This window comes from Telopea speciosissima, chromosome 3 (assembly GCF_018873765.1).
Source record: "Telopea speciosissima isolate NSW1024214 ecotype Mountain lineage chromosome 3, Tspe_v1, whole genome shotgun sequence".
Taxonomy (NCBI): Eukaryota; Viridiplantae; Streptophyta; class Magnoliopsida; order Proteales; family Proteaceae; genus Telopea; species Telopea speciosissima.
This window is the reverse complement of record NC_057918.1, coordinates 11,358,788-11,369,885: the sequence shown is the minus strand read 5'-3', so window position 1 is coordinate 11,369,885 and position 11,098 is coordinate 11,358,788. Positions and strand designations below refer to the sequence as shown.

Here is an 11,098-nt window from a genome sequence, read left to right as displayed (position 1 = left end):
CTTATAAGGTTCCTCTCTCAACTAGCTTGTGTGCTCCATTTTATAATACGAAGGGAAAATTGCTCAATCCCCCATAATCCTATGCGGTGGGCATCTGGCGGTGCACGGGTGCGGTCCTGAGAGCTTTACACGTGGAAGAAACTTCATCCAATGATGCAAGCTCGATGCAAAACAGTTTTTTTTTGTTTTTTGTTTTCTTTCTTTTCGAGCTAGGCACCGTTGGATGTCACATCTTCCACATCAAACTCTCAGACTCGCATTGTAGTATACCGCAAGATTAGGACAGTGCAGAGGAATTTTTTTTTTTTCCTATTGCCCTATATTTATTCAATTTTTTTTCTTAAGATTTTAGTAAATAGCCAAATATAACACTGAATAAAGGTCAAATTGGTAATTTTTCTTACATCTGCCCTCCAAAAGCCAATATCAGAGTTAAGACTATTGTGCCACTCATGAAATGTAAAAAATCCGTCTTTCATAAATTATCACTATGAGTCAGACTCAATAGAATTTGATCCATCATTTTTTCTGTCGTAACGAGAAATAACTCGATCTAAGCACTATTATACCTGGGTCTCATCTACAACGGAACCAGAGAAATATCTAAACAAAGAGACCATTGGCGGGTCCTCATATTGCATAGTTTTGTAACTACGCACTCCAAACTACAGTTTGTAAGAATTCAAATGGACTGCCCACTTTAGCAAGTCTGGGAGCCATCTTGCTTAATCAGATAATTCTCTCTAATGAACTATATATTTCCCTGCTGCATGATCATTTTCACCATTGCAAGGCATCAATATCTTCTAAATGTTTTAATAAAATCATGATGCCAAGTCACTTTTAGATTATTCATGTTAGGGAGGCAATGGGCTGGGCCAAGAAGAGTTGCTCAACCGTAACCATTGTGCCCCTTGGCCAGCATTCCCACATAAAACACCTGAGTATTCACACACAACTTCCTTTTTACAGAGAAAAGTTCCTGGAGTGAAGCATTTCATTAAAAATTCAAACTCCAGAAGGCTAATGATTGACCTTCTCCAAATGAAAGATCAAACTCTAAATTCTGTTACAAAATGGAGGCCAATGGTTGTTCCTCAAATGAGGCAGCTCTCCAATGAGTTGGGATTGAAGAACAGTAATAAATTAGCACCAGGTAAAGCAGGGCCAGACCACCACCCTGTTTGGCAAGATTTGCACCAACTACGCATCATCTTCTACTTCAGCAGCCTCAGCATTCAGTGTTCTGCTTATGAGTTCTTGAGCTTCAGCAAGAGGTGATTCTTTGGCATCTGCTGCATACAAGATCTTTCTGATTGCTGCTGCAATCTGCATGAAATATTTAACAGTGTCATGAAATACATGCTAAATACCTGAGCTTAAAATATTTAATAATTTCATCCTGGATATCTTTATAGATATTTTAATCAGTTCCAGTATGTTAAAACACTGATCCATGTCTTTTATACTGACAGCATGAACCATGGTTCTGATATGCATGAATGAGAGATTACATTCCCCCCCCCCCCAAAAAAAAATGTCATGACCAGGCAAGTGGACTTTATGCTAAAGTTCACTATACACTTTCATGAACACATTAACTGTTAGGCAAGGAGAGAGACTTTACTGCAGGCGGATTCAAATGTGCCATCTATTGGCTCCCCTTCTTACCTTCCTTTTTTTAGAACTTAATTGGTGAAGGTTTTCTAGACCTGCGTCTCCCCCCACCCCCTCCCAAAGAAAAAAAAAAGTCCTGCACACTTATTTTGTGCCACATGGAAAAGGTGGCAGAAAATAAATAAATACTAATTTATTTCCTTCTCTCGGGCCGTGTTATGATGAGAGATTTTTTTTTTTTTTTTGGGGTTGGGGGGTGGTGAGGGGAGGGGGGAAGCCGTCATTTCCTTGACAGATGAGAAGAGCACAATCCCTTTTTTTAATAAAGGGATGTAACCCCAGAATAAAAAGGGCAAGAATCCAATTTATGCAGAGTATCTAAGTTTAGTCATTTTCAGCCATGTATGGATCTTATTTGGGGTTCAGGGGGCCTCTTGTTTACTTTTGTTAGGCAAAGCAAAGGATATTTAAATTAAGAAGAAGAGAATGATATTGTACAATTGTGTTGAAAAAATATAAAAAAGACAGCCAATGTATAAAAAAGGTACATCATAAATAAGAATCTACAAAAAAGAAAGACTAATCAAATTTTCACATTAGCTAGTTTTCTTTCACATAAGAATTTGGGGCCATAAAGTCCAAGGGTCTTGTTGGTTTTTGAATAGAGATTCTAGTCCAGGTCCAGAAAGAGGGGAGATACCATGCAAAGCATTATCTCAAGACCCTAGAAGGTGAGATGCTTCCTAGCCTATGCGTGAAGCCAGAAGCTGCGATACATTCTCTTATTATAATTTTTATTTCATGCTTTTCATCTACTTCTAAATCTTTTCCTTTTATTTTCTGCTAGAATTTCCAGTCCCAAATCCCAACTAAGATCTACTTTCAGGACCTATCAAAAAGAAGGGGAGGGGGAACTAAGATCTACTTTCAGATTTTCAACATTCAGACTTAAAACAGTAATTATCATGCATACCAAACCTTAGCAAACCCTACAATCTCCAGCCATTTTCCAGTTTTCACAACTGATATAAAACCCACCTAATCTCATTGTTCTGAAACCCATTCCATCTTTCCATAAAACCCTGGTTGTTTCCCTTCCTGGGAAAAGCTAATTTATCTCTGCAAGATTCTCGATCCAGAATTTAAAGTGCCTCTTCTACTCAATCAACCAGTAGTAAGATGGATAACTTTTACAGTTTTACACATTTACCTCATTTTCTAAACCCTGGCTAGCTGTCACACATCAAATAGGAAAGAATGCAACTTGATATCTTTACTCATTGTACAAAAACCAACAAAAAAAGTTGCTTGACATAATGAAGTTTAGAGAAGTTAAAGATCTATTATTTCAAGCAAGTGAAAACCATTAGGTTTTCTGCATAGTAAGAATAAATAAGTAAATTCTTAAGCCTTGACAATGATGACATTACACAGAATAAAGTAATTTTACAAAGAAAAAAAAAAAGAAATAGGGAAGAAGGAAATAGAAAACAAAATGCACAGATGCACTTTAATAGTGGATTGAGCAGTTTAAAATGCCCAACTGGGAGCTAGTTATTACTAATAATGGAAGATTAAAAAGGGGGGGGGGGGGGGAGAGAATCAACATCAGGCTGGAAATTCTATTAGAAGAGGCATATTGATGGAAATGTAAAATGGTAGAAAATCATTCTGAAACTTCCACCTAGTAGATAAACACTTTACCGGCAGATGTTCCAACCCATGAGTTTGACAAAGAATTTCGATGTCTCGTAACTTTGCAAAGTAGAAATCTCTCTCTTTTTCCAAATGATCCACAGAAAGCTTGAGGTCCATAATCTGCATGCAAAAGCACAGAAATAACATTTTATTCACACTACGCAAGGCACCCTTAAAGCAAGGAAAAGCAGAAGAGAATCCCCCCCCCACTTGACATAATATTTGAAACAATTAGCAATTTGAACAACCATCTCAAGTGCATGTATCATTAAATTGGCTAAAAGAGAACCATTCAAAACAACAGAAAAAGGGGAGGGTTTTCATGCACGGCCACATAAGGTGGGGAGGGATTACGCTGTATCAAGTAGGGGAGAGGGGTTTTGGTCATTTTGACCCCCTATTGAGAAAGGAGGACACAACCGACATAAGGTGGGGAGGGATTACGCTGTATCAAGTAGGGGAGAGGGGTTTTGGTCATTTTGACCCCCTATTGAGAAAGGAGGACACAACCGTGCATGAAACTTTTGGACAGAGAAAAAATCAAGTATCAAAGGGTTGGCAATAGGATCCATGACTTTGTTATGTGCCTAATGGGGTTCGATCTAGTGTATGGACGCTAGATTGGGCCAACCTAGTATGAAATAGGTTAAAAAGGTTTGATTTAACGTGTTCCATCAGCTTTGGAGCTTTTGATGTATGGATCAAGTACCTAACATTTGATATCAGAGCTAGGCACCACGTCATGGGTTCGAGTCATGGAAAAGGCTACCTGGAGTAGAGTGAAAGCCGCCAAGAAAGGGCTAGCTCTAGGGTTTCTGCTTACCTGCTGGCAAGCAAAACCCTAGAGCAGAGTGGAGACACTTGGAAAGGGCTACCTACCGCCAGAGTGAGAGCCACACCGTGGACGACAATTGCGGAAACGTGGTGGTCTGTTATGTGCCTAATGGGGTTCGATCTATTATTTGGGCGCTAGATTGGGCTAGCCTAGTATAGAATAGGTTAAAGGGCTTGATTTAACTTGCTAAGTCGCTGCTCGTCTGTCATGTCTGGCTCTGATACCAAGCTGATAGGATTCCTTAAGAAGTCTTCGGTTTGGATCCTCTTTGACCACTTGTCCTTCTTAGATTTCCTTATTTTTGTCAAAGTGACTCTAGAAGGGAAGAGCTACATAAAGTATGAGAGAGAGAGAGAGAGAGGTTGCAATGATATAATGAAGACAATATTAGTTATTTTCGAGGAATAACCAACCTCCAGATTAAGACAAAAGTCTTAGATTAGGATTAAACTTGATTACCTTACTTTATTCTCATTCTACTCTTAAATATATAAGAGATTACAACGTTTTAATCCCTCTATCGATAACAAGCTAAAATGTAGGAAACTAACCCATGTCTATACCCAACACTAACATATTAACAAACTCCTGAGGAATAGTTAAAACCAATCCCATGGACTCCAACGTCTATAAAACTTTATTCTCTTAAAACCCAATTAAGACCCAACTAGGTCCAATACTTGGACACGTAGACAGCATCTAACCATTCCATATCTTAATTAGAGAAAAAAAAAATACGAAAAATCATAGTCACGTAACAAACTCATCATGGATCACATCAATCTGATGCATAAGTAAGCTTCAGTGGACTAGGTACAAGGATCTGATATTACAATTGTTAGGGAAAATTATGTACAAGAAGATAGCCCTCTCAAAAATCACACAGGAAGAAAGGGAGAGAGTGGAGATATCTCAGGTAGAGCCATTTAATGGTGTGGTTTACTGTCACAGTTCAAATAGATAATAATATCTCCACAATCAGCTATGTAGACGCCAGGAGAATGTGAATAATTCGTTTAACCAAGAGAGAAAAAAAAAAATGAAAGCAAGAAAGTAAGAACAAGTAAAATATGACGAAAAAGGAGATGAATTAGAACCTACTTGCTCAGACATTGCTTCAATCTCTGCAACAGAATTAGCTCCACCTGACTCTGCACAACTTCTCCCTTGTATGGGACCTATATCATCAGAATTGAAAGTAAGACAACAAGAAGTATCTAAAAGAGCTTATACAAATGAAACATAACTGTTGCTCAATGACACAAGCTGACCAGAAGTCTTAAAGCCTGTTCCATTGCCCGAGACAACACTGGGAAAGTTGTTTGCTTGGAGTGATTTCGAGACTTTGTGTGAAACCCTGGAATTCCGCTCCTTCCCACCCTTGCTTCTTCGCTCCACTGGGTGATAATTCCTAGAGAAGATAGATAATCAGGAGGTCAACAACTATAAGATGGATCAGGCAGTACTAGTAAGAATAAAAAGTAGCATCAATAAGGAAGGAAAAGATGACAAACACAAAGAAGAAGAAATTTGCGTACTCATTCATCATGCCTCCATTTATAGAATCACAGTAACGTTTTAACCATTGTAAGAACTCCAAGTTGTCCAGGGGCCGCCCTTTAACAAGCTTGTTCACTTCAATATGCTGCCACAATATTAGTTAATATTTGAACAATTTAAAGAGAAGCATCCTAACCAAGATTCAATAGCCATCAACAAGTTCATTGTCTTCAATATGTTGTCACAGTTCTAGCTTCATCAACATTCATGCATATGGCAGACAAATGAATACACCATGAACACATCCATTCAATTTCTATAAACATTCATGCTAGAATGCAAGATCACACATGCACTACAACACACACGCATTGATTTATAGGTTCTTCCAGAACTTTTTGGGACTGTTCAAACAAATAAGGCAAAATTTAAAAGGTTGTGGTTAGTTATTTTAGTTCCCAAGTCCGAGACAATCTATAGGGAGTTCCAATACCACAATTGTTGTGATGTGGCAGTGCCACAGACCTGTAGAATGGTTGCAGGGTATGTGGAGGCATACCGATTAGGGTGTCAATCAATTGGTTCAGTTAGGTTTCGGTCAGGCTGATTTGGCTTTAGGCATGTAGTGGGCCAAACTGAAGCAGGACCCTTAAGGTGGTGTTCAGTTTTGGTCTGGTTTCGGTCCAGTTTGGTTCCAGTTTCTTTCGTTTTCCTTAATGTGTTGTTAATGGCCCGCTATCGTTTTGGTCCGGTTCAGTTTCTCTTTTCATATATAATGAAACTAAGTGTTTTTTAATTGGGTTTTTCGGGTTTGGTTCAGTCTTTTCGGTTTCAGTCGATCCGGCCAGTTTTGGTTTCTTCCAGTTTCTAAAAAGCCCAAACCGAACCTGAACCATTAACCATTCAATTTATTATGGGTTTTCCCGGTCAGTTCAGTCGGCCCAACTGGTTTGATCTGGAATTTGACACCTCTAATACTGATGAACATAACTTTCTGCCCTAGTGGTGCTATTGGTGAAGCCTGATTTCAGTCCAGAAAGTGATTCGGAGGATCTTCGGAGGGCATTTCGGCCTCGAAACGATCTCGGATGGCCTAAAAAGCGGATACTTCACTGCCGGTGGCAATGAGTTGTGTAGAGCTCGTTGAGACCTTTGAAATGATATGTATTTTGACACATGTTTAGTTTTGGTCCAACCCTGACTAGCTGGTCATTTTTGGGCTCTAGGGGTAATTCTATACATTCTAGGTTAGGGCTTCTCTATATAATGTTGTTTTCTCTGGGAGGGCTGGAAGAGAGGTTTTGTAACATTTCAAAGATAATGAAATCTGTTATGTTGCTTGGCCGTGGACGTAGCTTCTTATCTTGGGGGTAATTCTGTACATTCTAGGTTAGGGCTTCTCTATATAATGTTCTTTTCTCTAGGAGGGCTGGAAGAGAGGTTTTGTAACATTTCAAAGATAGTGAAATCTGTTCTGTTGCTTGGCCGTGGACGTAGCTTCCTATCTTGGGGGTGAACCACGTAAATTCTGTGTTGTGCGTTGTGTACCTTCTCTATTTTTTTCGTTTATCTTCTGCAAATCGCCACTTCTGGGCGTTGTTTTCTTAACAAGTGGCAACAATTACATACCTCTAGAATTATGCAAAAATCATAATTGAGCAATCGCAATAACGATACCCCACACATACCAATAAGGAAGTAAGACTCAAGAGACATATAGTAGCCTTGAGATCAAGTAGCTCATCTGATGTTAATATCAACTGATATGCTACCAGGGCTTAAATAGGGTTATATAGGATGTGGGCCACATGACCATCTGAAGTAGAAGGGCATATGCAGGGCCCCTGTCTGGAGCTGCCTTAGTTGGATGGTCCATTGTCATTTTTATTTAATCTGATTTCTACCATTTTGGGTTACAAGAGAATCAGTATTGTTTGGCCTAGTTTGGTTCTTTAGTCTTACGTTTAGATTTGGTTTGGTTTGGTTCCAGTGTGTACAACATAGTTGCAAAGCAGAAGTCACAACAGAGAAAGGAGTGTGGAATGTACATGCATAGTTATAAAGCCTTGATAAGCGTTGTCAATATCCTAGGCAAACAGATGGCTTGATGGTGTCTAGATACACCAGCCTAGCCAAAATATAAATAGACAGTCAACTACGCATGGTTTTCAGCAAGGAGCACCTTGCTTGAAGTAAATAAAAACTGCAATCACATGCTAATGAGCTAAAACAGCTTATTCATCTGTATTTAGATGAAATATAAACTTTTACCCTTTTCTCTTATATGCAGTATACAATAAACTTGAAGGGGTAGGGGAAGTTGAAGGCTTGAAGCCAACAATTACAATAGACAACCTCCTAGGACACCAGCCAGGCCATCGCCTATGATCACCTAGGCACTTATAAAATTGGCCATGGAACATTTTTGTTCTTACACTCTTCCTGCTCCCACATATCACAACAATCGAGATCCAAAGAAAGAGGGAGTCCATAAAAGGTTTGACCCTTATCTGAATATAACCTTTCCTCCAAAAATCCAAACAGAAAATGTAATACATTGGAAATTGTTAGCAGGCAAGAACACATAAAGAAATGAAACTGTGAGCACGATATGGAATTACCTTCTCTATTTTTAACTTGTTAAATACTTCTTGCAGAACCTTGTAATTCTGGATCATGTCATATTCTGTCTTTGCGTTAAAGTTCACCTAAAAATAAAATGGGAAGTAAGAACCTCTACCAGAATAAAATTTTGTAAAGAACATCATCCTTGTGAAAACAAACAACATACAGAAATACAACAAGCTGGTACCTTATGCATTGGAACAACTCCAGGATGGGTCATGTCCATCATCTGACACTGGATAGCACCAGACGCAGCCTACAAAGATTTAGGAAAAGATAAAATGGAGCTGAAGACTGATATAGGGGGGAGTCCATTCGTCATGGAAGAACGGCACATACACCCCTGGGGGAAGAGGGGACCCACTCAAGGCTACTCAGAAACCAACAATGAAAGAACTTAATCAGACAGGCAAAGTAATCTGATATGGCTACTACTTGTTACATCCTTGCACCCTTTGAACCCCATTAATCAAAACCCTCATCAAACAAAATATAAGAAAAATCTTCCTGGTAAATCATTATAACAACTGTATGATACAATCTCTATCTTTGACCAACTTAACTAGCAACTTCAAAATATTTCCAATATTCGTTTTCCTGATTCTAGCTTTGAGCCCTAAAAACTGTAGAAGTTTATGGGGCTAAACAGTAATCCCAGCAAATATACAAAGGTCCCAAACATGGAACACAGGATTTTCTCTCTACAAGTACTTCCACCCACTACCCGATCCAAATTCCAACCACAACCAAACTGATATGTTTTCCCCAATAGGATATAAAGTTTAAATTTTGAATGCCATTTCACAAGAGTATAACGCAACAATGGGAAAATGAAAAAAGTAAATATGTTTACACTGCATGTAACCATGCTCCACAGTCATGTCATAATTTCAGTGCAAAATTAACTACTTAAGCACTTTATTTTCCCAGTGGCTAGTGAAGTAGCGCCAAAGTGTAATGAATTCCTTAACACAGACATAGTCGAGCACACATATGCGTTCACCCTAGAAGCAGATAAATCTGTTTCATTTCATATTCAACAGATAACACAAAAGGGATGAAAGCAACACGAACCGAACACTCAGACAACAAGAAAGTTCATGAAAACCTAGAATATCAGTGTCCTTTTTGGGGGGGGAGAAAAAAAAAGACGGGAAAATTACCTCTTCTACCCTGGAGATATTGAGCTGAAGCGTGGCATTGATCCAACTCAGAATCTCATTCCTGCCCACAAAATAAGCACCGTCCATCATCCCTATCGCCATCGCCGCCATTTCTTATGCAAATCTTGCAGTGCTTATTTCACATAGAAATCAAATATCAGTGTTTTCCAAACTTCAAAGTACCGAAGATACGATACAATGAGATCCAATGAAAGGTTAAAAGCAAAACCCAGTAAAAAAAACTAAACATAAAAGCAAACAAATCAAGTGACGAACACGAACGAGCGTGGGTGATTCGAGGATTTTAGTTTTAGAACAGAAATGAAGGAAGAATCAAGGTGAAATTTCAGTAATTCAGAAGATCTTCAAAATTAAAATGATAACGTGATTGTTTGCGGAGAGGAGAAAGTTGGGACGGTGAGCAGAGAAAGTAAAGCTGGCAGAGAGAGGGACAGAGAGTGCACTCACAATGAGTAAAGAGCTTTGAATGGCTGACGAAGCACAAGCACGGTCACCTGAACACCCGGGAGAACCCAACTTTGAATATATAAACACTGGCACTCTTCCTAGAATCTCAGCATTTTATCACTTTTAAGGGATTTTGATTAATCTTTAAAGTTTACCAAAAAAAAAAAAGATTAATCTTTAAAAAAATTTTAAACGAATTTAAAATCCCTAACAGTAAGGAAAATGACCGTTCTTTTTTATTTTTTTTTGGGTTGAAGAGAAAATGACCGTTCAAAGGTTCTGTTGGTACGAGTAAATGCGTTAATATTCCATGACTCACAATGTTTGAGCAGACGCAATTGGATTTCAGCCATGGATTTAGGGGTCGAGCTCATATCCACCAAATTAACTCTCAGAGATTTGTTTGGGAGCGATTCAGCCAATATTTATCTCTTATTTCGTACCATAAATCTTCCCCGATTCTCTCTCCTAAAGGATAGGGCCTATTACTTAGTGTTATGGACCATATTAAGTATGGATCCTTAAACCATTGATGTCAGCCATACGTTTTGAAACTCACTTCCTAAGATCAAGATGGTTGTTAACTGAATTTCAAAAACCCAGAATGTTTGAATTTGGATTCAAATTGGTCGAAATTAGTCTACGATCGGCCGGAATCAGTAAAGAAAGAAACAAAATAAACAAACACCACTGCCCATGTTTTTTACGATTGGATTCTTAAGTGTAGTGCCGGGCTGCGCTTGAGAAGATGAAAATCCATTTTCATGTACTTTTGATTTATTTAATTTTTTTCTTTATCCAAGAGACTTGTAATTCTTGCAACTAAAGGTAAGTTAATGATATTTTGTTGATTAAAATAAGAAAAAATTTGTAAAAATGAAGATCAAAGAGACTAATGGTCGATTTTAAGATAAATTGCAAGAATCGATGTTACAAAATTGACAGAAATTGGTGGAATCAGCAAATTCTATTAATTCCGATATAATATATATAATGTATTCTAAATCTAAAGGAAAAATGATGTACATATTACATATTACTAGTGTGTGGTAGTACTTCCCCTCTCATAGTCTTTCCTTTCTAAAAAACTCTCTTTCCTCCTTAACCATGTAAACTCCAATAGTAAAATCAAATAATGTGGTACTCCCTCCCATGCCTTAATGACTTGGCATGGGAGTTATCAATACATGCA

General features: G+C 38.3%; 1 protein-coding gene across 2 annotated transcripts; it reads right to left on the bottom strand.

Moving 5' to 3' along the window:
• Nucleotides 1-963: 963 nt before the first annotated feature.
• On the bottom strand, nucleotides 964-10,024 carry LOC122654291 (microtubule-associated protein RP/EB family member 1B-like). 2 transcript variants are annotated; one of them, XM_043848310.1, is made up of 9 exons: nucleotides 9,907-10,024; nucleotides 9,439-9,571; nucleotides 8,463-8,531; nucleotides 8,272-8,358; nucleotides 5,689-5,795; nucleotides 5,422-5,561; nucleotides 5,252-5,328; nucleotides 3,322-3,435; nucleotides 964-1,329 (listed from the first exon to the last, which is right to left on the bottom strand). In XM_043848310.1, the coding sequence occupies exons 2-9, from the start codon at nucleotides 9,547-9,549 to the stop codon at nucleotides 1,204-1,206; spliced, it is 831 nt and encodes a 276-aa protein (XP_043704245.1). In that variant the 5' UTR covers nucleotides 9,550-9,571; nucleotides 9,907-10,024; the 3' UTR covers nucleotides 964-1,203. The 2 variants fall into 2 exon arrangements, with proteins under 2 accessions (XP_043704245.1, XP_043704246.1); XM_043848311.1 differs by having other exon boundaries at nucleotides 9,439-9,574; nucleotides 9,907-9,991.
• Between the last annotated feature and the right edge of the window lie 1,074 nt (nucleotides 10,025-11,098).

What these genes read in the sequence shown, in the direction of transcription:
- LOC122654291 (XM_043848310.1), bottom strand. Translation starts at nt 9,549, where the DNA reads ATGGCGGCGATGGCGATAGGGATGATGGACGGTGCTTATTTTGTGGGC. An exon ending in TTGAAGCAATGTCTGAGCAA is followed by an intron (nt 3,436 to 5,251) that starts GTAGGTTCTAAT and finishes TTTTGCATGCAG; the next exon opens with ATTATGGACCTCAAGCTTTC. An exon ending in ATGGGTTGGAACATCTGCCG is followed by an intron (nt 1,330 to 3,321) that starts GTAAAGTGTTTA and finishes TATTTCATGCAG; the next exon opens with ATTGCAGCAGCAATCAGAAA.